General features: G+C 45.2%; 1 protein-coding gene across 3 annotated transcripts; it reads left to right on the top strand.

Moving 5' to 3' along the window:
- The first annotated feature begins 4,630 nt into the window (after positions 1–4,630).
- Positions 4,631–27,064, top strand: LOC132462678 (histone-lysine N-methyltransferase 2C-like). Of its 3 annotated transcripts, none has more exons than XM_060058343.1 (10): positions 4,631–5,415; positions 7,873–8,064; positions 14,291–14,379; positions 16,612–16,759; positions 19,096–19,356; positions 21,844–21,953; positions 22,106–22,215; positions 22,887–23,049; positions 23,397–23,568; positions 26,679–27,064. In XM_060058343.1, the coding sequence occupies exons 2-10, from the start codon at positions 7,874–7,876 to the stop codon at positions 26,827–26,829; spliced, it is 1,395 nt and encodes a 464-aa protein (XP_059914326.1). In that variant the 5' UTR covers positions 4,631–5,415; position 7,873; the 3' UTR covers positions 26,830–27,064. The 3 variants fall into 3 exon arrangements, with proteins under 3 accessions (XP_059914326.1, XP_059914328.1, XP_059914327.1); XM_060058344.1 differs by lacking the exon at positions 4,631–5,415 and adding an exon at positions 5,548–6,126; XM_060058345.1 differs by lacking the exon at positions 7,873–8,064 and having other exon boundaries at positions 4,632–5,415.
- The last annotated feature ends 782 nt before the right edge of the window (positions 27,065–27,846 follow it).

Raw genomic sequence — 27,846 nt, 5'->3', positions numbered from 1 at the left:
GTCATCCCGTGCATAGTGAAACAGACAATATTTCAAATACACGCAAGAAAAATAATTTATAAGCTTATTTTAAAAAGCTAGGCGTGTTCCTCTCTCAGGATAATGCGGCTTAAGCTCTTTATTGACTTACTGTAATAGGGCTTAACCTTCTGGATGTGCACAGAGAGCAGCATCTGCTTTCATGTTTATTCTCCGCCCCATTATAGGATACTCTCTCTATTATGATCCATCTGTTCACCTGGCAGGAGCCCGTCCGGTCATTATGCAATAGCTATGCTAAGGGTTGGTCCTCCCGACACAGAGCCACAGCAGTGCCTGCTTGTTGTTCCTCACCTGAAAGGAAGATTACATCCAACCGCGGCGCTGATATTTGTATATTAAACTATGGTGATTTATTACAGGGACTTTGACATTGCAGAAAAAAAATCCTATTATGTTTAGATTACCCGTAAACAGTGAGTAAGCTAGGGAGGTCTTGTAATAGGTTGTTTGTTTTTGAACTGCTGAAATTCAATGATGGCATCATCTGAGAATTCAATTAAAGGGATTTATGTAGTTGGAAATGAAACCGCTGGTATATCCTGAGATGAGAAGTGCAAGTGCAGGGAGAGTCAGAGGTGTGTGTTACTGCCAAATAAAGGTTATAGAGCAGTCTATAATTAATTATAACACTATATTGTAGCGCCGCACACATCATTACCTTTGCAACTGACAACGTGACCAACTAACAGCATTCTGGGAAGATTAAATAGTTAGTTCCACAAGAACAGCAACAACAACAAAACCACAGCAAAAACCAGAACAACATAAAAAACAACAACAACACAATATAATACACAATATAGGCTACACATGATTTAATGCAAAGAATGGTTAGAATAGTAGGCCTATTTGCCTTTTCTTCATAGTGTACATTTATAGGAAATAATGCATGCTTATTGTTTATTTTTCTGAGCAAGGGAGATAACAGTGTTATCTCAGATATTGTTTAGCAATGCTTCTAAACAATATTTATGCCGACACACAAGTTGTGTGTCACCAACTCACAGAAAACATCATAAATCAATAGTGTTGGTGAGTGTGAATTCATTCCTTACTAAAAGATAAAAGTCCTATTTGGAAAAAATAATAATTCTTCTCATGTAAAAGTGTAGCCTACTATCGTACTGTCTGAAAATGTTTTAGTTAACAAGAAACAAAAAAACAGTACTTTATAAAGGAATGTTTGTTTTTTGGTTGTAGATGAATGCAATAATGTAAAAAGTCGAATATTTGCTTTTTAAAGTACAGTACTTTTATAAAGTACTGCACAAGTACCATCCACCGTGTTGACCATGATTGAGGCCGAAGTAGCTATCATGGTCAAGTGTAATGGGTTCAACCTGCGACTACCACTGTCTCGGGCTGCAATCAGTAGGCTATTTTCAGGAAGGACCGCTGCTCCAATCACTAGATCCACTAAAAAGGAGCAGTGATTTAAAGGACCTTCTTCACCACTGTTATAGCTGCCACAGCCCCCTCTACTCAAGCCTCAACAAGCATATAATTGTACATATACTTTCATTAACAGGCCACCAATCCACACTATAATCCTGTAGCTTGTGCACTCATGCTCTTATAGAACTTGTATTGTATTTGTAAATAATGGATCACAGGTTTTCTGAATTGTCCTAACTGAACTCCAATTGGGGATTACCATAGCAAGCAACAACAGCACACAAAAGGCCCTACAAGGAGGAGGACGGGGAGAAAGATCAGGATAAACACTCAATATACGACCCACAAAGCAAATCAAATCCACAAAGCAGTTGGCAACAGCCAAAAGCACAGGGAAAGCTGTTTGATCTGATGGAAGGACAAGACCAATCAAGAAAAACATATCAGCATCAGCACCCACTGAGCGGGCTTCCTGAGATGTAAATGTACCGTGCAGTGATTGATCCCCCATGAACAATGCTAAATACAAAAGTAAGGTAATCCTATCATTAATCAAGCTGCTATGTTTCTTCTCAAATGTTGCAGAGTTAACCGCCACCGCAAACGTTATCATGGTTGTAGACTGATGACCAACCCAGAGACTGCAGAAATCAAAGAAAAGAATACCAGCTTGGTGTTTGCATAAACCCTGTCTACATATTGCTATCAGGTATCAGGAGTGATTGGTCTGTTACATTGAGGGGAAAAAGTGATTGCTTTTAACAGCACCACGCAAGTAAACACTAAATAAAGCCGTATGTATGTACATAGTCCTTTATCACATTTAAAGGTCTCAACGGCCTCAAAGTTGGACGTGAAAAACCTCCCAACCCTCCTTAAAGAAACCCTGATAGTTGAGAGACACTTGAGAAGGATTCCCATTGTAGGACCAGAACAAACACTAGGTAGACGAAGGGACCTTCAGCGTTTCTAATGTGGAGGGAAGCCATGCATTTAGGATACAAGGCGGATTGCTGCCCAATGCATAGAGTAACACTGCCCTCTGCTGTATTAGGAAAAAGGTACTTTTGTTTCAATTTGTTCTGTTGTTTTTCCGACTGATCAGTAAGGTAGTAGTCAATAATTAATTACAAGGATCCCGAAAGAATAATACACCTTTTTTTTTTTTCATTGGGCAATACAAGCGTTATCTGTTTTCAAGAAACCAAATGTTGTGTGTATCATAACGCAAAGCAGTTGTTGAACCTATATAAACCTTCAACGTTTGAGTTAAGATTTTGCATAATCAAATACAAAATACACCTAGAGATATATGCCTGGACTTCTTTATTGATACATTGGATAGTAATCTTCTATAAAAATGTAACCAATGTTATACACGCAACCTATATTAATAAAAATGACATTTTACCTCAATAGGCCTCACATTAAACATTTAGAGATAATGACGTATGTTGAATAACAGGGGTATTAGCCACAAAAAAACGACACAGTATACGTAGGAGGCTAATTAGGGTAAAAGCGATTGGCAGTGTAAATGAATACCAGCACAATGGTAAGATTTTAGGCTGTAACACCTGGGCAACAGGTGGTAAGGGGACACCCCTCCTAACGGGGACAAAGGTTGTGTAATCATCCAGCAGGTTCAGGATTTGGAAATTAGAGATTATATGAACTGGGAATACAGTGGTCTGGTTACCAAATATATTTAGAAACATTTCTCCCGTTTTTTTCACGCAGACTCCAAAATTCCAAATCTCTTGTCGCATTGTTTACTAAGGATAATGATGCTTCAGCATAGAATATTTTGAACTAAATAAATACAACAAATTATAACGCACCATCATTAGCACCTAGTTTTTCATTACCACGTCCATTACCACAACAACTAAGAGCTCTCTGGAAAGATGAAGACGATATTTACATAGCCACAACAGCAACAACAACAGCAACATCAGCAACAACAACAACAACAACAACAACAACAACAACAACAAAAGTAACAACAACACCATTAAAACAAAAACAATAGAGCAAATAATATTTTTCAGAAGCACATGGAATAAAATTATGAAAACATGTGATAAATGTTGAGAGACAGTTGTCTTTGACACCCAGAGCCAGGAGAGGGCGCTCATATTATAGGGAAATATAATTTACCATCCTTTCGAGGACGTGCACCGTTAGGAGCATTTTCTGGTGCTTCGATATTAACCCAGTAAGTGGTGAGAGTGTAAAGCAAACCATCAGCGGTGGAAACGGGAGACCCGGTAACCTGTGACTCACGGGCCGACCCGATGGCAACTTCAATCCGACCCCCTGGGCTCGACCAAGTTTAACCCCTCCATGCACAGAATGCCAAAAGCCTGGTTAACCGTGTCTTTCTACGCCTCTCTCTCTCTCTCTCTCTCTCTCTCTCTCTCTCTCTCTCTCTCTCTCTCTCTCTCTCTTTTTTCGCACACTCATTCTCGCTCCATCGCGCGCGTGCGTGCGTGTGTTCGTGTGTGTTTGTGTGCGCGTGCGTTTATGTGTGTGTGTGTGTGTGTGTGTGTGTGTGTGTGTGCTCGTGTGTGCGTGCGTTTATGTATGTATGTATGTATGTATGTATGTATGTATGTATGTATGTATGTATGTATGTATGTATGTGTGTGTGTGTGTGTGTGTGTGTGTGTGTGTGTGTGTGTGTGTGTGTGTGTGTGAGACTGAGTTTGTGATCGCGCGCGCACACACACACACACACACACACACACACACACACACACACACACACACACACACACACACACACACACACACACACACACACACACACACACGTGTTTAGAATAGACATGGAGGAGGTTTGGGGAAGAGAATCTCGTTTTTGAAGAACAAGAGATGGATGATGGACGGCGAGCGTTTGGATGGTTTAGAACCATGACAGTGGCTCCGATCCAGTTTTTCTGCAAAAGCCGGGGTTTCGAGCTTTCCCTGACCATTATTTTATTTACTAAATGCCAATATTCCTCCGCAGGGTCATAGAGTATTTTGAAGAAATTGCTAAATGTGTTGCGCTTCAGTCATTGTCTTATTTTTTCATCATTATCATCATCAATGATAATAGCGGTCTATATAATTTTCAAAAAACAAATATCCCTCAAGAACCACGTAGCAATTTTATCCGGGAAGTCGGGTCTATATTTTCAGGAACTCATCGGTGTGTGCTTCGGTGCCACTTAACGATAGCCATGGCCACCGTCAGAGAGTATACCGATTCGTTTTCTTCAACTTAATTTTTCACGTTTCACCCAATTCTGCTCCTCGTGACTATTCTCGGAACGGCGGGCATTGACCAAAGTATGCAGATGTGTGGTTCTCCTCAATTTTCTGGTGGCATTCATTGCTGCGTGGCAGCAGGCTGGCTGCGGAGTCTGAAGTAGCCGCCGCTCGCTCGCGCAGCTGAGGAAAACAGAAGCGGTCGGCCACAGAGCGCTCGAGACCCCAGCTCGCAGCCACCCCAGCATCTCCTCAGCACTGGCTCCACGTCAAATAACACCCTTTAGACCTCCGGAGATCGCTCCGTGTCGAGTGTATTCGGAGGCTGCGTCCGCATCAGCACTCGTCCATGGTGAAACAACGATAACGCCGACCAGCGCGATCCCCCAAAACTGGGGTTTTAACCACCGCTCGTGCGACGACAGCTGTCACCGGAGAAAGGAAAGTGATCCATCAAATGCGTGCGCGGATGAGGCAGGTTTCCGCTGGATTTAGCCCATCCGACCGTCCGTCAAATGGGCGAAGTTAGGACCAACGCCACGACATTGGATTACCGTATTATGAGATATGCATTTTTGAGAACTGCGGTGTTCCTTCACTGGAGAGAGGCTAGCTAGCTCAGTTAGCCGGCTAGCTGGCTAAGTGATCCAAAGTGTGACGTTCTCTAACCCCTCCAGTATTTTGGACATGAAGAAAATAATTCGCTACTCATAGGGTCGGAAGGTAAGATTTCTTGTCGGCACTGTGGTATTTTGTGATAAGCTATGCTTTGGGGGGATGGGGTGGGTGGTGTATGTGTGTGGTGTTGGGGGGGGGGGGGGGGGGGTTTGGGTGGAAGCCTGGCTAACGTTTTGTAGGTCCAGGCTACTGCTGGAGGTGTTCGTCGCCGCCTTGGTTTTCGTGATAGCGACTCTCCCAACGCGACACCCCCCTCTCCGTACACCACACCACTGTGGCTGGGGTCTGTGGAGGTGTCACTCGCAGCACAGCATGTCCATCCAACGAATGCGTTCGTGGACGACGAGAATAGGTTAAACGAGACGAATCGCGGTGGAGTTGGACGCTATTTACTTTTCCTAGTGGATGCAGCGTTAGACTCCATGCAGAACAGTTACGTTTCAGCAAGTAGACGGGGCCCGTCCGTATGTTTGTGTGGGGGCCAAATGTTATGCTTTTGTCATCTTCTTGGACACAGTCGCGTCGGGTGGGCTCCTGTTGTTTGTGTATATATCCGTTCACATGGGTTATCGGTGTGCGTATCGGTGGTGGGGTAATACTTAAGACCTATGGATGAACGGGGTTCTTCAGGCGTACTGGATGGCTTAGTTATCCAACTCACTACAATGTTAGCTAACCTGTTTGCTATCCGAACCACTTCCAAAGTTGCCAGGTTTGCTGCTGGGGTTCAGGGCTGATGCTTTAATCCCCTTCTGAGTAAGTCGTGTGGTTGTGTTTTTATGCTCGTTTGTGTACAGTCCTCACAGAAGTCCTCACTTGCGTTTCGCCTTGGTCGTTTGGGCAAATAAGACCTTAGTTGTGAACAACAGGCTAGCTAACGCTAGCTACGTTGGAGCATGCAATTGCTTTGTGCTCAAGCTTGAGTAACAAAAGCTAACGTTAGCAGTTGTTGAATTTTTAACCTCCTTGTCATGGCAGTGTGGTTCCCTACCAGTTGTTTTCCAATGATTTAAAGGCAAAATATAACATTACTGAGCCTCGTAACGGTTAGCGACATTTAGGACAGTCCTCAGTTAATACCTCTAGTAGGGGTTGAGCCACCACCAGTAGCTATTGTTTATTGCTTAATAGAAATGCACACACAAAGCACATACACATCTCCAAGCTTTCAATCTGAGAAGGCAGACCATGTGAAATACTTCTTGGCTGCCCATGTCATGTATTTGCGATATACATATTTATTGTGACCTAGAAGTAAACGTCAACAAATGTTGTCTTTGTACACCCACCCCTTGAGTTGAGAGAGTATCATGTTTATGGATGGAAGCCCACAACTTTGTGACGAGGATGCTGCTGTCCATCAAACGACTAATATGTTTCAAATGACAAGTACCAAAGACAAAGAAGGATTCATACATGATTGTCTTCATGAATATGTCTTTATCATAGCGTGGCATTTGGTTGGCCACGGCAGCCGTAGCAACGTGTTTCAATCTTTTCATTTAAGTAAATAATTTCGCCAAAACAAAGGGGCCATATACTGATATGGTAATTACAGTTTGAGGACATGATTCATTTATGACATGTAAACATGGTAGACCACAGCTATTGATCTTTGAAGCGTTTTTTTCTGATCCACTTGTTTTCCCTTATTCGACTGGCAGCAACTTACTGTAACTAATATACCTCTATGGGCAAAAATAATGACTTCATTTAACTAAAGTTGGTCCAAGTCCACATGGTTTCATTTGACGAAGGCCAGGCTGGAACCCAAGGGTACTTCTGGTGCCTTAGCAAACAATGCTATTGGTCAGAACTTGCCAAGCTCTCTGCCATTTTCTAAACTCATTAGGATTTATTTAAAATGTATGAATGCAAAATATACTGATTATTTGGTTCTGTAATTTAAAGGCTCCATGTTATTTTTAGTCATGCAGGACCATTGGCTGGCAATAAAATGATTAATTTAATTATGGGTCCATTTAGTTAAATTATGCAACAAACGCCATTTGCTAGCCCCCTTCCATTGCACAAACACAATACAAAAAGCTGAACATAAATAGGCTACATACAGAGTAATATAGCCCTTTTTATTCACAAAAATAGACCTAAAGAATGCCTTACCACTTCAAAACCAACAGCTCTCATTCGCAACACAAGTGTCGGATTAACCAAATTCATTGAGACCACAGGCGAAACATTTGTAACATTTAAGCATATATACATGTTCTTCATTACTTTGGAAGATGACTTAACTAGGCCAATATGAAATTATCCCTTTTTTTTTTTTCATTGAGCTTAGGTCTGTATGTCATAGTCATTATTCACGATTTACTATCTCTGCCCTTTATTTCGTTATTGTTCCAAAAAATAGGTGGCAATGGATGCATTTTAACCCCGGACACTTAAGTGTGAATTCTGTAGTTCCAATTCTTCAGTGCGCCAGTTGGTTCCCCTCGGTAAGACGCAGACTGTTTGTTTGTCCTTCCCGCTTCGGTTCAGAATGTCATCAGAGGATAAGACTGTGGACCCCTCTGACCAAGGACCCTCACCGACGTCGAGCAGTGGAGGGGCCACATCCACAGGAAGTCCTGCCCACGCAGACAAGCGCCCCCGTGGCAGGCCGCGCAAGGATGCTGCTGCTGGCACTCTCCTGCCTTCACCACCCTTATCCACATCCAAGACCAGGAAGAAGTATGTTTGCAAAACGGTCACTCATGTCATGACACTTAGCCACAGCTTGCATACATATACCTGGGAATAGATGCGACAGAAAAGAGGAATGTCTGTTGTGCATTTTCTTTGGTTGATTCTTCATCAACTGTTGGCCGTCAGAGTAGTTGGAGCCACTGTTTTCCATTTACTAGGGGATTAACCTGTGAATGGAAGAGTGCATCTGAATTGAGGTTGGCCATGAGCGGTTCAAAATTAGCAGGAATCCTCGGTTCGATGGCAGGGAAAGAGTGGTCGCGCTCGGCTGACGAGATTAGTTGTTGACGTCGGCTCCTCATAAAATGTGTTGACCTCTTAATGAGAAGCCAATGGCGATCTGTATGCGTACGTTGGAAGTCTGTCTTGAAGATTGATCAATTTCAACATTGTTATTAATCAAAAATCATTGGTTTATTAATCTCCATTATGATAATTTGTTGGATCTTGGGGAACTAATTGTCAGATTTGTATTTGACGCTTGATGGACAGCATTGTGATTGGGCGAGTGTGAAGGTGTCTGACTTGGGGCTGTTATTTGAAATATGGTCATAAATATTGGTAATATATCAAATGGTAATTAGTTGTTGCCCTACATTGACACTTTATTCTTAACGGCAAGTTGCGTTTGTATGGGTATGTTGTTTATTCGGGAGAATTTCTCTGCTGCAACCTCCCTTACAATGCTTTTTTCCATGGATGCTGCAAAATGGTATATCTCGAGCGAACTGTTGTGCTGGGAGGTTTACGTAATACTGCAAGATTGACGAGAGAAATCCTACTATTATTGTTGGGCTATGAATGCCTAAAAAACTGGGCTAACTTTTGCGTTCGGATGTAGTTCATTGCCTGTTATTTACATTCCCAGCAAACCATAATACAGGTTGGAGTTGCTGTGTAATGCAGTGCCCTCACAGCTCTTAACTCTCTCCTTACCCTGTCCTCAATCAATCATAATGCCCATTTCTCAAGGGATGGTTTAATCTCTCAGCGTCCACGTTAATACTCTAACCTCAGACTGACCTGGGGCCTTGCCGTCCCTTGATTTATTTTAATGTGCTCGTTAGATGTTTCGGCTCACCATTGCAGCCATCTGACATTTAGTCACCTTTTCATTCAAAGGATTGAGGACTAAACTAGTATTATAATAATAATCTGATGGATCTTGATTATGATGTGGTTATTGTAACTGTTGTGTGTATCTCTTTGTTAAAAGTTAAACTCAGATGGTCAATAGAAACAGCACCAGTGTATAATTGGGCTTATTATGGCGTCCACTACAAATGTTTATGTTGGTGGAATTAGATAGTTAACTTGTCCAGATGGCCCAACAGAAAGAACTGCCATTCCATAATCATCGCTGTTCATGCCACATCTACACTGATCAGAATTATTAGGACATTGAAACTTCACAAAGGCCACCGCCATTCTAGTTTTTGCCTAAGCTAATAATGCTTATTTTGTTAATTGTTTAGTAATTCATTGTGAAAGGATGTGTCAAATATGATAGAACGAAAACAAAGTTTTCATTATTCCAGGTTAAGATATATTTACGTTGATTTAAGGATTATACAGTAGTTCAACTCTCGTGTGTCCTCTCAATAAGGGAGGATCGCCAACAAAAATTCCATGATGCTTTCCGATTTTTAAGCCCTATTTTAGCCATGCAGTTGGCCATATGCAGTTGGCCTGTTTAGAACATGACACCAAGTCGTTTTAGTCATTGGTCACCAGAACAATGGATGGTGGCTCACCCAGCTGCATGGAAAGGACATTAACAAGTCACAACCAAACTGCACTATTCTCCTATCCATTATTGAAGATATATTGTGTGTGCATGGCCAAATGCTCTCCTTAAAATCTCAACGATTTGTCATCAAAAAGGTTATCGTTAACCTTTTTTATTTTTAAAACACTGGATTCTACTCCCGAGCATACCTCAAATTCTGTGCTCTGGTAGACCTTATTGTCACAGTTCACTTGTTTTGCCCACTCTCCATCTGCTGTGCAATCCATTCCAGAAAGATTTACTCCAGTTCAGGTTTTCACCTCTGCTTCCTTCTGAGCTGGAACTACTTGCCCCAGCATTATTTTCACCTTTTTTTTTTTTTTCTGTAGCTCTCCCTCTGTGGTTGGGATTGTGGGGGATAAGTTGCGCAGGCTATGGGGGTTGGACTGGACGTTGAGGCTTTATCAAAAACATTAAGTGTTCTTCATCAGTGTTCTGATAATTTTGGTTCATAACCATAAAGATTGTTCAGCTCAGTAATCCATCTATTAAAATACTATATTGTGCTTATGGCACGTGCAAGCTATTTGATGAGGTTAAAATGCTACAATTTAAATGGTGGAGTTGAATATGTTATGATGTACCGCACCATTGTCAGTTTGAGTTCAAAGCAGTAGGTGTAGCTGTTTTATCTTCTCCCCCATGTACATCTGTAATGTTCATGGTTATACCTAGCTATTCGTAACGTCATGTGACTTTCATGATGAATGATCGATATTCTCTCGCTTCTGGCACCGAGTTCTCCATCTACACCGCATCGTATACTAGTGGGATACGGTAGCATGTTTTTGAGCAATTCATGTCTTGATTATATAATTGAAAGAAGCAAAAATGTTTAAAACATCCTGTATTTCCTTTTGCCTGGTGTGTCATGGTGGTAATGACAGTGATCCTCATGCATGCCCACATCGATGGCTGTCCTTCTTGAATCCTTCCCTCTATGCCGTTGTCTTAAGAACAGCATGAAAGGAGGTCCAACACCCATCTTGTTTCAGTCGTGTGCTTCATTTTTTGAAAATAATGGCAGTACCAAATGCAGGAGGAATGTGATTGGGTCGTTTTGAGTTTAATTGGTGATGGTTGGAGGGAACACTCTTCGTTGTTTACTGTAAAAAGTACCCAGACCCCAACTATGGTATTTGTTTAAATGTCATGGCAACAGCCTGGGTCCTGGTGAGCCAATCACCAAAATTTTTGTGTTTCGTGTTGACAATAGCAGAAGTATGTAGTGCATGCTTAGCACAATAGTCATAAACAGTGTTTTCAACCGTTGAAATGTTGATTACCTGCTGGGACTTTTCCTAAAGTTTTTCACAAAATGTGTTTATTCAGTTATGCTGAACGCGTGTAGACAATAAATGCCCATGTTTTGGGATAGCTTGCTTTGAAGAGGCACGGTTACAAGGTATTTGGGTCAGTTAGGCACTGAACCATTGAACTGAGAACCATTGTGTCTGATGGAGATGCCAACCAACAACCGAAACGCCAGATTAGAAAAAATGTGTAGAAGACGGTAATCCAATCGCACACAATTTACTCAAATTGTGAGTGATTCGTCTCTCTTGTTTACCATGATGACATCATTGTTCACCTCCTGTTTTTCTGTATTCTAAAAGCCCCCCTTTGTTTTTATACCCCTGTTAGTTCCCTATCCCCTTTGCTGTCCTTATTAATCGGAGGATCTTATAATTATAGGATAGGCTTTTCTTTTGGTGTTCTGGATTTTCAAAGCAGATTCAGTTTCAAATTCAATTAGGAACTTGTTTGATTAAAGCCTGCCATTTAATTAAGACCCCACAATGCAGTTGTGTTCCTGCCATCATTTGAGGTTCTTGGGTTTCTTCTTTATCTGGAAGTGGAAGTCATTTAGAGGGAGGGGCGGATTTGGCAGCCGTCCGATGGTGATTTTTTTTTTTTCTCTTCAGTGGCAGTGAAAATTACCCCAACCCACCCCCTCATTTCCCACCCCACGCATCCTCTGGCTTACCCCTTGAGACATGCTGCTCTCATTTACGCAATGCTTCCCCCTACCCACCTAGCATGCCCCACAATGGCTTTTGCTGTTTAATTTGTAGCCATGGCAATTATCCTCTCCACATGGCCCTTTCCAAGATCGGGTTAACGGTGCTCTCTTATTGGACGGGTGCTGACACTGACGGCTCTTCCCCGACGCGTGAGGGAGGGGCATTGCGTACAAGCAAAGCCCCCCGTAGACGTTCTGGTTACATGGGCTGACGTGGCAGTTTTAGTTCTGAAAATAAAACCAAAAAAACCTTGAACCATACAAACGGGAGTGCATCTGGTGACCTTCATCAGGGGCTAAGGATCACAGGTGACGGCTGTGGATATTGCAGCACAGTGTGATCAGAAAGGCAGGCAATTTCAGTAGATCCCGGCTCAGCCTGTAGGGCTCGAACTGCTAGGATCTAAAAAGTCGAAATACTCATTCTCGTCAGCCAAGATGCCGAAGGGCAGCTGTGATGTGGCGATCTCGTGCTCGTTGGGTCTCAGTCCACCCCAGGCTCTAGTGGTAATTTTTCAGGAGCAAACCTAGACATTTTTCTGGCAAGTCTGAACAAATGGAGTGTAAAGCAATGGGACTCTTCACGTGGCTTTTATTCATGGCCTTACTATATTTGGATGATTTTTTTATTCCCCTGCCCTCTCAATGATGGTTGGCTCTGTGTTGAGTGCTCTTGACAAGGGCTTTTCCATGTTGACATTTTGACTCATGATTGGCACACAGAAAAGGTGATATATGATTGTTTTTGTTCGTTTTGCTTCATGAGAAAGGCTCGAAGACAAACACCATTTTTGGGAAGATTTAAATGGATAAAACACTTATTTTGAAAAATAAAAAGAATAACGCATTAAAATACTGACTCTTGACAAAGCAAATCCTTTTGGCAAAAATTTAGAATGAATGGAATGTGCGCAGCATAGTGTTGTCAAATGAATTGACCCAGGCTAGATTCATCACCCTCCTGATATACCATTTTGGGGGGATTTGGATTCAGGCCAAAGCATAAGTCATGGTTATCATGTTAACTGCCTGTTAAAACAAATGGGGGGAATCATTGGAAAGCTGTAATTCCTCGCAATGGGGGGGAAGGTGAGACCATCTATTTCGTCCTTGTGTATTTTTTTATGAGGTTGCATCACATTGTTCCTTCATTAATCAAGTGGATGTGGATGAATTTATTTCCAAAGATTTGACATTTAATGCTACCATTATGAATGTTTCAGCGCAGAACATAATATGTAGCACATAAAGTCCACATTCTGAAGCTAGTATGGGAGATGAAACTTATGGATTTCCCCAAAAAATGATTGCAAATCTGATTATCTGAACTGTAAATCTAAATGAAATAGCGCTCGTATAACTTGAATCTTCACGTGATCGGTTTGAGGATTCCTTGCAACGCGAGGAGCTCCACACGATACCTCATGAGTAAACTAGCTCAATGACCAAGTATTGGCATCCGTTCGCGTTCCTGATTGCGGGTTCGTTAATGACGTCTTAAATCAGTTGGTCACGCTGATTACCCTGGGCCTTTTGTTCTGGTTTAACATTCGGCGAGCACATGTTTAGCGCTTGTGCCTCAATAAGCCTGTAATGACTCTCCATTCCACTTGGGACGCAAAGAGAGGAGGCTTGCGCGGGGATGTTTGCTATATTGGTGTGTGTGTGTGTGTGTGTGTGTGTGTGTGTGTGTGTGTGTGTGTGTGTGTGTGTGTGTGTGTGTGTGTGTGTGTGTGTGTGTGTGTGTGTGTGTGTGTGTGTGTGTGTGTGTGTGTGTGTGTGTGTGTGTGTGTGTGTGTGTGTGTGTGTGTGTGTTCATTCGTTCTCACACGCACAACCAGAAATATGGTGTAATGAGTTAGCAGTATTTGCTGGCTCACGCCACACTAGGTGCAGCCACATCCCTGCTTCTGTTGAGTTATAAGGCGCAGCCGTACCGGGGCGTGATGTCAGGGTTTTAATTCCCAAGCTTTCTCGTAGACTTGTCAAAGCAGCAATATCTGTCAGCACGTGCCCCATGCCAAGTGTGCATTATGCACCCACCACCGCTACCCTCTCTGCACCTCCACGCCTCTCTGCCCAGCGGCCTGAGTGCATCCATTAAAAATCAGTGACAGCTGTGACTATATTTAACTAATTTATGACCCCCACCCACCGACCCCCTTTCTTCCTCCCCAGGCCAAACCGAGGCGCTAACCCTTGTTTTCTTTCATCTCTCTCGCAAAAACGCATTTTAATTTGATATCATTGTCGTTCTTTTATTTGGTGTACTAATCCCCGTTTCTCTCTCTGTCTCTCTGTCTCTGTCTGTCTCTGTCTGTCTCTCTGTCTCTCTGTCTCTCTGTCTGTCTCTGTCTCTGTGTCTGTGTCTGTGTCTCTCTGTCTCTCTCTTTGTATAGGGGTCGCACCAAAGGGAGGTTTGCTGCGGATGAGGAGGACAGTATGGATGGGACGGAGATAGCAGAGTCCATAGGTCCTCAGGACACGGGTGAGACTCCCCTACACACACACACACACACACACACACACACACACACACACACACACACACACACACACACACACACACACACACACACACACACACACACACACACACACACACACACACACACACACACACACACACACACCAACTCCTGCACCTTCTGCTAGGGAGTGATGTACAACTTGAACTGTGCACTCTCCCTCTCTCACTACCTGGCAGCGTCATGCTGTACAGTATTTCAGGAGGGGCAGGAGAGAGACGCTCTCTCTCTCTCTCCCTCTCTCTCTCTCGGGGTAGGGTGGATGGGAGCCTTTTCTTTGGCACCCAGAGCTCCTAGTTCTGGGCTATAATTGAAAGGGTTTAGTTTTAGCTGTGAAGCTTTGGAGGGTGTATTTTTTTTTTTTGTCTATTTTCCTAGCAATTTTTTGTTCGCTATGTGTCCGTCTTTCACTCTGCCTCTTTCTCTCTCTCTTTACCCCTCTGTCTCTCTCTCGGTCTCTCTCTCATTCTCTCTGCCACTCGCTCTCTCGCTCTCTCTCACTCTCTCTGCCTCTTGCTCTGCCTCTCGGTCTCTTGCTCTGCCTCTCGGTCTCTCTCTCGTTCTGCCTCTCGGTCTCTCTCTCTCTCTCGCTCTGCCTCTTGGTCTCTCGCTCTGCCTCTTGGTCTCTCGCTCTGCCTCTCGGTCTCTCTCTCTCTCGCTCTGCCTCTCGGTCTCTCGCTCTGCTTCTCGGTCTCACTCTCTCGCTCTGCTTCTCGATCTCTCTCTCTCTCGCTCTGCCTCTCGGTCTCTCTCTCTCTCGCTCTGCCTCTCGGTCTCTCTCTCTCTCGCTCTGCCTCTCGGTCTCTCTCTCTCTCTCGCTCTGCCTCTTGGTCTCTCGCTCTGCCTCTCGGTCTCTCTCTCTCTCGCTCTGCCTCTCGGTCTCTCTCTCTCTCGTTCTGCCTCTCGGTCTCTCTCTCTCTCTCGCTCTGCCTCTTGGTCTCTCGCTCTGCCTCTCGGTCTCTCTCTCTCTCGCTCTGCCTCTCGGTCTCTCGCTCTGCTTCTCAGTCTCACTCTCTCGCTCTGCTTCTCGATCTCTCTCTCTCTCTCTCGCTCTGCCTCTCGGTCTCTCTCTCTCTCGCTCTGCCTCTCGGTCTCTCTCTCTCTCGCTCTGCTTCTCGGTCTCACTCTCTCGCTCTGCCTCTCGGTCTCTCTCTCTCTTGCTCTGCCTCTCGGTCTCTCTCTCTCTCGCTCTGCTTCTCGATCTCTCTCTCTCTCTCTCTCTCTCGCTCTGCCTCTCGGTCTCTCTCTCTCTCGCTCTGCCTCTCGGTCTCTCGCTCTGCCTTTTGCGATGCTGCTTTCCGCCTGCTCTGAGATTGGCATGGAGGTGCAGAGGGAAAGAGCCCAGGGCTAATGCCCTCTAAAAGCTTTTTAAAAACCCATCACTCTCCCTAGACCCATTTACGTGCCTCCCCCCAGCTCCCAGCTTCTTTACGTGTGTACATTGCATCATGTGACCACGCCTCTCATTCCCATAGATCTCTACTGTTGTTGCTGTGTTGAGTCTACCTTGCAGTCTTGCTTGGCATTTCTTTTGGGGAACGGATCTAAAAAAAGCTTTTGTCAGGCTTCCATTTCTAAAGAACGGGTCACCCCCGTCAACCTTATTATTTTCTTCATCTTCATATTTTTCGACCTTCTCTACAAAAGCTCTGGCGCTTACAGCTCTCTCTGTCTCCAGGCTCCAGCCAGTGTGTCCCAAAGTCGCAGGATGATTTGCGTTTTGGTTGGATAATTTATTCAAATGATGAGCGTGAAACACAAGATCCCAGACAAATATTGCACGCTTTGGAAATATCTTATTGTTTTCTACTCATATTTTCTACTCCCTCCATTGCTTGGGATACTCTGCCTACCCAATATCCCCTGGCTTCCATCATACTGATGAAATCAGTGCTTCAGCATATGGCCTCCGTATTCTTACCACCCCTCTCTCTAACCCATGCCATGTTCCTGACCTGGAGCAAATGGCTTGGTTCCCCGTCAACCTATCCCCACCACAGCTTCTGTCGGTCAGGAGACGGGCACAACATGTAGATGTTTAGGCCTCTGCAGCACCACACAGACATTTGAGTCCATCCACAAAGCACCCAAAAAAAGACAATGGATTCTCGCCAATTTGCTCACGACTGCATTGTGGCGGCATATTTTCGAAACCTTTTTTTTTTTTTTTTTGTCTCGCTTCCTCCCTCCAGAGATGGAGGCCCAGCTGGCGGAGACTGTGGAGCTGGTGACCAGCGAGGGGCCAGAGGAGGACAGGCCCTCGTCCCCCATGGTGGCGAGCCCTGTGGCCGGCCAATCAGCAGGACCATCTGTCGCAGCCAGTGGAGAACTCAAAAGCAGGTTGGAGACGCACTGAACTTGCATTGAACCACGGGAAGGCTATATTTGTTTTTCTTGTTTTGTAAAAGAAAAGGCTGAATCTGATGTGTGCGTTTGCATGTTTATTCCTGTCTCCGTGTTGGGTGCATAGTGGACCTTTTACAATGCATAGTATGGCATTCTCGCTACCCCTAACTCACTACAATGGTTGGGTTAAATAGAAACATTGAATCCGAAAAATGTATTATTTATAATTAATTCATTTAAAAAAATAATTTCAACTTTTTCATGAACGTGCATTGACTGGCGAATTGTCCTTGAATACGTGTTAGCCCTTAGCTTACTGAATGCATAAACTACGACTTCCCTCCTGCGACACACACGGTCAACAATCAACCAATGCCCTAGGCTTCAGGTGCTGTCCCACCATTGCTGCTGCTGAGCCCTATTTAATCGAACCCTGGAGCATTTCTACAAACTGTACAGTTTATCTAAGATCAACACTTTTTCATACTCTGGTGCGGACCAAACCAACAGACTCTTGTCCGCTGTAAAACTGTGGTCTTCAAAGTGAACTCTGGTCTGGTTTGCTTTCGGTGTGAATGTGGTGCGACCCAACTATAGGAAGCAAACCAAAAACAAATGCATCATGGGTTGAATGTACACGTTGGAAAAAAATACTATTTTGCGAGGTATGCGTACATTTATCCAAGATTAAAATTAATCAGACTTGGTTGAGGGAAGCCCTAGATGTGAAGGAGCCATGATGGCGAAGCAGACCCTAACAAGGTTATTTTAGACCCCACTACTAACGTTATCAATGAAGAGGAGCTGTAATCATAAAACGCCTTTCTGTTAAAGCATGTTATATATATTTGCTGATTTTCTTTTAATGACGCAGTAGGGGTTACGTTATGCATTTTGTTGATGTTGTTCTGTTTTACTATATGGGCAAAATTTGTAATGTGAGGCAGGCCCATGCACAAAAAGTGGAGTTCTGTTGAAATTCAAGCCCACCAGTACTTGTTGCAGTTGTGCTTCAGTTAATTTCCGCGAATCCAATTTCAGTTTTTCCCTTCATTTGCTTAAATCTAATTTCTGTTTTTGCCTAAAGAATACTGTTCGTATTGTTGTCAAAAGGCTGGTTCGTTTCATCTGCTGCAATTTAGCCAATTGATTTTGCTCGTTTTTTTTCCTTACAAAATTCTCAATCAATAAATTAGATTTCCCTATTTATTTGACTAATATAAGGAAAATATTTGTTTAGTGAAGGCCAGATCACGGTTGAACTACGCGCTACATTATGAGAGCCCTACAGCTTTTTTATTTTTTGTAGTATGTAGCAATTTGGTTATCCGTTCAGCCAAATATTTGTTTATCGTATATTTGAATACTGAAACGCCATCTTATTCGGGTCCCTAATTGAAAACCAATCAAAGGTCGCCACCTATTACCCACACAGCACGCTTTAATAGGCCCGTTTCCCTGGTGAAGTACGGGTACTATTATTATATTACTATTATTTATTTATTTATTGTATTTATTACATTGTTATTTTGTCCTGTGTCCTTCCACTGCTGCTGCAACAAACAAACACATTTCTCCTACGGGGGATTAATAAAGTTATATCGTATCGTACTACAGCCCAGTGCGCGTTAGTCCAGGCAAGCACAAGGGGCACCGACCGAAACGGCTCCATAACTCACTTGTACACCGGACACCCGACAGTTGTCTCCAAGAATTGTATGCATAAGCATGGCCCAGGCCGGTCGTCAAACAATGGCGGCGGTGGCTTCCCAGATGCCACTCTGTTAAAGGTTGTAATCAATCTGGGGGCCTGACGGCACGATCGACGGTGCTGATGGAACGCTGGCTGGCAGCATCTCCAGGGATCTTATTAACAGGGCCATCTCTTCCCCTAGAAAGCTGATAAATATTTACTGGCTGCTTTATGCCCTCCGCTCTCCGGCCTTTCTCTCCGCCGGGCCTGCGCGCACCTGCCCACTTCAGAGTAACCGTGGTCGGCGCGGCCGGCTTGATTGACGCGGCCGGCGCCACACCGGCTTGCCTTGTATACCACTCGAATTTTGGCAGGGGGGGGGGGGGAAGCGGATAGCCGCATAGCGGCACATGCAGCGCTTTGTGCTCAGTTCCAGACGCAAGCGGCAGGGCATTATGTATACATGTACGGCCGCTCAGCCAATCCGATCGCGCGGAGGAGGAGGAGGCCTTAATTTGCGGTGACATGCACGGCACTGTAACAAGTCACAGTGGTTATGTATTATTCAACACGCCCTTCTGTCTCTCTCTCTCTCTCCCTCTCTCTCCCCCTCTCTTTCCCCCCTCGCCTGCTTCAGCGAACGTCTCTGTGCCTTCTGTTGCTGTGGCGGCCGCAGCCTTCTGGGTCAGGGGGATCTGCGAGTGTTCAGCGTGGCGCCCGAGCTCTGCGTTCCCCACCACCGCCGCAGAGACGGAGAAGGAGGAGGTGAAGTAGGCGGAGCAGCAGCTGAGGGCGGAGGAGGAGGAGGAGGAGGAGAAAGCTCCGCGGGGGACGGCAGCGAACACGACAACAGTACTCCGGCTCCCCAGGCCACCTCAGGACAGAGGGACAAGCTGAAGTAAGTGGAGGCCCGGCTGAACGCACACACCGTCACCAAGGTGCTCTGGCCGCCCGCCACCCCCGGGCCGGGGCAGTCACCTGTGATAGGGGTACCCCTGTAGTCACCTAATGAGGCGGGTTGGAATCAGAGACGCTGGCCGCCTCAACGGGATGACCCTGGCCCGGCTCACCGCGTGGGCTGTACCGCGCCTGGGGATTGGTTAGCAGGGTGGGGGTGGTTGAGTCAAATTTAACTGAAATTGAAAGTCTCAAGTTAGTGCTGAGGTGATATAGCCTACCACTCCATCGTAGGGCTGGGCGATTAATTGAATTTTGATCGCGATTACCGTTTCAGCGACAAACAATCACAAAATTAACATAATCAAGATATATATTTTTTTATATAGAAAGAGCAGAACAGCTGGATACATATCTGTGTATTATTTTAGATTGGATTCTTTCTGGCCATTTTGTGCATTTTCTTTAAGGCGAAATTTCTATGTTTTTTTTTGGGAAAGACATGCTGAATAAATACAACATGTTTTCAAACTCAAATATAATGGTTAGAATAATCGTGATTTCAATATTGACCAAAATAATCGTGATTATGATTTTTCCCATAATCGGGCAGCCCTACCATCGTTGTTTTTCTTTTTTATTAACGTCATTATGAATACGCAGTTCCCTTTGTTTATGTACATCGTTTTGAGGTAGAAAGTAGGCATAGCCAGCATTCGGGCTTAAAGGTTGCCTTGAGTTGGCGGATCCCATTCATACGCATCGCACTTGGGGTCTAAATTGGGGATCTTGTGTCCACTGTGGCTGCCAGGCCGCGGCAGTCACAGGGGGTGTGTGTGTGTGCGTGTGTGTGTGTGTACATGTGTGAACATGCACACGGGGCCAACAAAGGACCCTCCCTGGACTCCCCTGGACAGCTGCCTAATTTGTTTCGCTTCTTTGGAACCACCAGAGCGGCTCCCCTGGGCCCCGGTGACGTAACGCGCGGCAGAGAGCAGCGCGGCCGTGGCAGGCTGACAAGCCAGCCATAGATTGTGTTGTTGTGTCGGGGGGCCTTTGCACTGGCTTGACCAGAACCAGCCCATTAAAAATGCCGCTCGCCGATTGGTCAAGAGGAAAACAGGGGGTTTGAGGGTGTGGCCAGGGGTTCTGTCGTCGAGGCGATTGTTTTGATTCCATGAAAGATATTGAGTGATTGGTAATATAGAGGTGAGGGTACCTATGACTACACCAGGGGCTCTGTCTTGCAGAACTACCACCTTCCTCCCAGACACCCCAGTTTCTTGGTTTTGGTGGTTTGGTTTGCTGACTAGACTGGGGGGCTTTTTATTTTATTATTATGCTAATTACCCCAACCCCCCCCCCCACCACCGCCTCCACATCTTCTGCATGCTCTGTAGCTCAGCGGTTCAGGCCAGGGACTCAGCGAACCACTTCCTTTTCAGCAGATTTCATGAGACCGAACAGCCAACCTCTTGTATACACGCCAGATACAACGGGTCCCTCCTCCTCCTCTTCCTCCTCCTCCTCCTCCTCTTCCCCCTCCACCCTGTAGCTCTTTCTCTGCTCTCCAGCCTTCCCCTCTGCTCATTCCTTCTGTCTTCATCCTCTCATCTTTGTGTGAAAATAAAAAAAATTGATTGTGTCAGGGGTGCAAACATGTGATCGAGTGAAGGCGTTCTCGTCAAGCTTATTATAAGAGATTGCAAAAATATTGTAAAGTAAAATCGTTATATATTATATTGATATATATTTCGGCAACCTTTTGGAGCAGGAGAGATCATTTAAATAGTGCGGAGTCATGCATTGTTGTGGAGAGGCTGTAGAAAATAGGTTGTTTGGCCAATGTTTATTAACTCGCCCAGGTAAGGGAAGTCTCCCACGCATTAGACAAGTTTTACAATAATAGCTGCCCGCTAGGAACATCAGGACATCACAACTGAAAGGGAAATGTGAAGCAGCATAGTAGTGCTGCTGTGGTGCTGTATTAAAAACATTGGAAGGTGCCAGGAAACGGGTCGGGAAGCGTCGGGAACTACGCTCTATAGTGTTATGGTTTGGTCAATATTCCTACAATCCGCCAATTACATAGTACCCCGCCCGAAACAATAGAGTGATGCAAACGCAATTTAACTCGATTTAATTGAAATGGATTTATTATCAGACACAGTTTCGAAATGTATCCTGCGAGTAAAAAGCAGGTAACAATCTGGGTGAACAGCCAAGCGTTGGTGCGGGTGAAATGCAAATGGGCTGTTTTAAACGGATTCAAACTGACTGTAGACGTGCACATTAGTAGAAACTATCATTGGTGCGAAAATAAACAAAAGTACCAAAATCAATTTACTTGGGAACTCGCTTGGATTACTTCCGTAATTGTGGTGTATTTCGTGCATTCCTACAGTCAACGCACGATCCCTCCTTTAATTGATTGAGTAACTTACTCGCAGCTGTATTGACCCTGCTCCAACTCTGCTCCTTGTTTCAGTGGATCCGAGAGGCACGACGAAGGAACAGACCCGGCCAGCCGCTTTTGGGACGAGCTGTCTCACGTCGGCTTTCCCCAAGACCCGGACGTCCGATCTCTTTTTGCGTCGGGTACGAGAGCTCTCCCTTCCCCCCCCTCCCCTGAACTATAGACCCCTTGTGGTTGCCGCTTCTGATGCCTCACCTGGTGCTACGCTTTGTTTCGCTTCCCCCCCCCCCCCCCCAACCAACATTCTCCCTGTTCTCTTGTCTTGGCACCACAGGGCAGTGCTGGGCCCACCAGAGCTGCGGGTTGTGGTCGGAGGGGGTTTGCCAGGGCGAGGGACAATCTCTGCAGAACGTGGACAGAGCCGTTGACTCAGGGAGCACAAAGGTGAGGCCGGTGGTGGGGGGGGTTTACGATGTGAGCGCCACGCTCGGCGGACCATTCGGTGATAACACCGTCGGTAATGTGCCAGGGACAGCAGGGATAGGGTGTCTGCGACAGAAAGGCAGAGTGGGACGGGATGGATCAAAGCGTCTTGGTAAAGGTCGGATCTCTCGGCTGTAAAACGGAAAAGGTCACGCCACTCAATGGCGCAGAGCCCTCTTGGCAGCTTGGCTGCCAACGCTGGCGGAGTTTAGCCCCTCAGCTCCCTTGATTGTGTTTGCACCCCCCCCCCCCTGCTCTGCACTACGCCTCCCCTGCGGCCCTGTAAACGCGTCAGCACTCCTTCTCCGGAGTGGCTGTTGGCCTACACTTGTACCACCAAGGGAGGCTAAAGAGGAAAGGTAGCTCAAGCTGAAGCCGCTAAATGTGTTGTCTTTGGCTGTTGGGCGGAGGCGGGGTAACTGGATTCACTTGGAGCTTAAAAAAACCGACCATGAAGCATCGACAAACCCGACTCCCTCGTCAAGTATTTATTTATCACCCTCATGCGAGTTTGATTGGTTACGGAGTCCAGTCTTAATTTGGGTTGAGAAATGGTGGCCGAAGTGCATTTCTGTAAATGTTGTTAACCTGAGCCGAATGTAAACAAAGGTCCTCCCGTCTCCCTTCACCAGCACTGTGCATACTGTAAGCGCCTTGGAGCCTCCATAAAGTGCTGTGCGGAAGGATGTGCTCAACTCTACCATTACCCCTGTGCCGGGGCGGCTGGGACCCATCAGGACATCAGGAGCCTGTCCCTACTCTGTCCAGACCACGTCCAGCTTGCCATCCACAGATGTAAGGAGCCAAACTTGGGGAGAACTGTAGTTAGATCTTCATCTGGCTTTTAAACGTCAAGTGTCCTCAATCCCTTATGCTTCCGGGGGCCTGCATCTTAAAGACTTCTCTCTTTGTCTCTCTCTGTCTCTGTCCCTCTCTCTTTCTCTGTCTCTCTGTCTCTCGCTGTCCTTCTCTCTGTCGCTCTTTCCCCTCGCTCTCTATTTCTCTCTGTCCGTCGCTCTCTCTTTCTCTCTCTCTCTTGTCTCTGTGTCTCTCTCTCTTTGTCTTTTATTCTCACCCTCACTCTATGTATGTCTCTCTGTCTCTCTGTCTCTCTGTCTCTCTATCTCTCTCCCTGTGCGTAGTTGCGGACGAGGTGAACTGTGTGTTGTGCGACAGCCCCGGGGACCTCCAGGACCAGCTCTTCTGCACCAGCTGCGGCCTGCACTACCACGGGATGTGTCTGGATATGGCCGTGACCCCGTTGAGGAGGGCAGGCTGGCAGTGCCCCGAATGCAAAGTCTGCCAGACGTGCAAGTGAGTCATTCCCAAAGGGTGACGCCCACTTTAGGCGACCTTTACCCCCCAACCCTCGCCCCCACTGCTCTACTGCTCCAAGAGTCATAGCCCTGCTCCGGCAGCACCACCGCAACCAATTTATTTTCTTTCTCTTTATTCTCATATTGCTAATTTTCTCCCAGGCACCGTGCAGCCACGCCGGTTTGTTTACCCCTCTGTGGGCAGTGTGCAGAGTAACTGTTGGAGCCCGGAGCCCGGTGCTTTAACTCTTGACCTTTATGTGTGTAGCGTGTGGGTAGTGCTGGCAACACTGCCTTCAGTTTGCCTGCTAGCACACATTAGCCTTGTAGAAACTACAAGGCCAAATAGGCATAGGGAGATTAGATTTGTCGGTCACGTTCATCATTTAAGTGTTTACCCATTTGTTTGCTTAGAATTTGCATTCTTGCAGAGTGAAGGAGTCTCTCGTTTGCATGAGGTTGTAATTGCATGTTTACTTACCTGATTACATCAGCCTTCTGCACGGCACTTCTGTTTCTGTATTTTCAGATTTTTTTTTTAATTTGTAGTGGTTATAATCTTGCTGAAAATGCGACAATAGTCTATTGGTGGTTTATCGCTCAATGCAGCTTTTTTGTCATATGTTTAGATAACTGTCATTTGACAACTCATTGATCAGTGCCTAAAATTTCTTTTCTCGAAGGAAGAAGGAATGCTTCCCATGAGGGGGATTTCAATTATACAAATCAAGCAGCTCATTTCACTATTGTTGTATTCTAGCTAAATTGTCTGATAAAGCACAGCCAACTAGTAACAGACATTATAACTTGTCACGCATTATACCTGACGGATGACATTGCAATTTCTAACAAAATACACTATGATAGCTCTTAGATCATATAGTTAGGCTGAAGATCTAGCCTAAAGCAAATTCTAATTCAGCCTATATCTTGAATTAGGCTTTCATAGGCTATTAACCATGTGTAAGAGGCAATAATACTTTGGGTCAAAAACCGTATTGACCCGAATATGAGACGACCCGCCTTTCTCGAGACACAATTCTGGAAAAATATCTTTGGAAAAATATGTATATTTTTTTAATAAATAAAAAAAATACTGTTGCATGTGGATAAGAACATCCAGGATGCTCTTCCCGCCTGTCGGGCACTGCAGGAAAATAACCTTTGCTAAGATCACGGATTCCAAGCGTTCGTAGGGCAGGAAGTGCGTGGAACTTATGTACAGTGTAGGCAATTAGCCGTCTACTAATGTAAGCCACTGTTGTGGTGTGTGAGCAAGGTCTCGGGAGACCGATAAGTTGAGTCGAAACCTTGCTCACACGCCACAACAGAGTAGGGGGCAAACAAAAACACTTTCGCTCAAACTACAGTAACCGTTAGGGCCCAGCCCTTCCAAGAGATCTGAAGCCGTGAACGAATAGGACGATCCGTGGTCTAGCGGTGTACACTAGGGATGTGTCGGTCGCGACTGATTCGTTACAACGAACGAATCCCGAACGTGAACGACAAGAACTGGTTCCCCAAAACAAGAACTGGTTCTTTGATTCTTTTTTTTTTAACATAAACCAAACATATGGTCGCGTAAATAAAATATACAAACAAACAGAGCTCCGTCTCCCCGCGACTTCCATTGATTGAGTCTACAACTTTCTCAAAGATTCAGCCAATGAGAGGTAGCAATGGTGTTGGAATGGCACCTGGGTAAACCAATGACAAGGCGGTACCGTCGAATATGCGCGCTTTCTCTGTCTGACGTATCTTGGGTCATACCATTCGACTCATATATCCCCCTACATTTTTTCGAAAATAGACTTGACCTCCATCTGTTTATTGGATAAACGCATTTCCCAATCCCAGGAGTCTTTGCTCCATTCTACGTCAATTTAAGAACAAACAAAGAAATTAAACTGCAGTTCGTATTTTTTATTTATGACCATGCAAGTTCTGTAATGCCTGAACAATGAAGAATTAAATGTAAAGTAAAATAAAATTATAAATGTAAAACCATGAATGAAATATAGAGAGTAAGCAAGTGGTATAAATATTGGTGGGACGTTCGACATACTACATAGCAGGCATCTCCAAACGGCGGACTGCGGTCTTGACGGTCCTATCCGGACCCACGACCAATTAAAAAATATATATATATATATATAAAAAAAAAGTTTTTTTATTTTTTATAAGATGTAATCTGACGTAACGAACGAATCAAATAAACGAATCGTTATAGTGAACTGAACTGAAAGAACTAGTTCCCGGAAAAGAATCATTTTGCCCATCCCTAGTGTACACTGAACCACTGGAACCCTGAAACAACGGCGTAGGAGCGGGGCGATCTCCGGGGCCCAGCAGGTAACTCTGCTAGACCCGGATCACTTGGACCGCTGAGTAAGCCTTCCGCTCCCCGCTTTAGATCGCTTTAATGCACTTTGTGGGCTTTCAAGACATTAGCGTGTACACTAAAAACACATCAAAATGGGCAGGGATTACTGGTGAAAATGGCTATCTGTTGGTTCTCTGTAGTGCATTTTGAATGGCTAGACGTTGAACAAGTTGGTTCTATACACTGAAACGCTTCATTGACATTCCCGCATCTTTTTTGTTAGATTTGCGGGATTTGATTAAATGATGCAAAATATACGCAATCCCGCCCTGAAATTCAGGCCCCACCGTCATTGATATTCTGTCATCCTGCATGAACTGCCATTGGCTAAGAATTTAATGAAGGGGTTGAGATCATACTGAATGATGTCACACTGTGAAATAATTGGATTTGCGGGTTATTTACATAATGACTGTCCACTGTAAACATGTATTTTCCTCTAGCAAATTAGGGCTATCAATAATGCATGAATCTGGATTCCACCATGATGCTGTTTTTAAGGCTCGAATTTGTGTTTTGGTTATTCTTTTGCAGAGTCCACTGCTTACTATTCCAAACCTACTAGCTGACACAAATATTTCAAATGTACATATTTTTTATTTTTTTTGCACACTGCACTCTTTTAGCACAATCAGTGTTTGAGTGTGTAGCAGTGTGTACTTTTGCGTGTACCAGAGTAGGGGGAACGGGAAGTACTCATTAGTTGTCTCTGGCTCTGTGTACAGGAATCCTGGGGAGGACACCAAGATGCTGGTGTGTGACATGTGTGACAAAGGCTACCACACCTTCTGCCTACAACCTGCCATGGATTCTCTTCCCACCAACGGCTGGAGATGCAAGGTACCATACTGGAATGTGTTTGACGTTTCTTTCTAGTTTATTTCCTAGACTTACTGATCCATTTTCCGTTTTCTTTTTATGATTTGTTATTTTATGCAACCCAGTTAAAAGGCCAGAAAACATAAAAAAAAAAAACTTGCTTCATTAGGCTCACCTTTTCGTAGGCCTGTCACAGAGCCATTGCCAATGTGAATATGACCTTTTGCCAGTTGATCACTTGAACGCTTCCTGTGGTTAAGAAGTGACTCACCCTGGAATATCTTTTAAAGGCTGCCGAGTGTTGTGTGTGTGTGAAGGCGAAGATGTTAGGGGGGGGGGCTTTTGTGTGTGTGATAATAATTGCCGTATTGACCCGAATATGAGACAACTCTTTTTTTCAAGACAAATTTTTGGAAAAATATAATATTTTCTATTCATAATTATTTTTCAATTTAATAAATGATAATTGAAGCAGTCCCATGTGGATAAGAACATCCAGGATGCTCTACCGTCCATACACTCCCAGAGAGGAGAGAGATGTGGAGGGTTGCGCACACACGGCGTTAAAGAAGGAACTGCGTGCGTACCCTCCACCACCACAGCCCGCCCTTCCGCTGTCCCTGCCCTGTGGCAGCGCAGGTGGCTGGCCCCGGCACCACGGGGGGGGGGGGGGGGCTTGTTAATGCGGCATTAGCAGCCGTGCCGGACCCACAGAGCCGCGGTCTCTCCTGTGTAGCAGAGGCACCAGGTGGTGTGGTGGAACACATCACCACCACCACCACACGTCTCTGTTTGACTCAGTGCTGGGGGCCGAGGGGGCGCGCTGCTGATGGCGGTGCTGGGGGATGGGCGTACTCGTCTCTCTGCACTCCTCTGTTCTGCTGTGCAAAACCGCCTCTCCCCTTCCTCCTCCTCCTCCTCCTCCTCCTTCCTCCCCTTCCTCTCCTTCAAGCGCGCCCTATCCCCAGCACGCACCCCCCCCCCCCCCCCCCCCCCCTTCCACCCTACCCTACCCCCACATCCCATCCCAGCCTTACCCTGCAGGCAGCCACGTTCACAAGGCAGCCGCCGTCC

This window comes from Gadus macrocephalus, chromosome 8 (assembly GCF_031168955.1).
Source record: "Gadus macrocephalus chromosome 8, ASM3116895v1".
NCBI classification, from domain to species: domain Eukaryota; kingdom Metazoa; phylum Chordata; class Actinopteri; order Gadiformes; family Gadidae; genus Gadus; species Gadus macrocephalus.
This window is presented reverse-complemented; position numbering and strand designations above follow the sequence as displayed.

What these genes read in the sequence shown, in the direction of transcription:
- LOC132462678 (XM_060058343.1), top strand. Translation starts at nt 7,874, where the DNA reads ATGTCATCAGAGGATAAGACTGTGGACCCCTCTGACCAAGGACCCTCA. An exon ending in CCGATCTCTTTTTGCGTCGG is followed by an intron (nt 21,954 to 22,105) that starts GTACGAGAGCTC and finishes TTGGCACCACAG; the next exon opens with GGCAGTGCTGGGCCCACCAG. An exon ending in AAAGTCTGCCAGACGTGCAA is followed by an intron (nt 23,569 to 26,678) that starts GTGAGTCATTCC and finishes CTCTGTGTACAG; the next exon opens with GAATCCTGGGGAGGACACCA.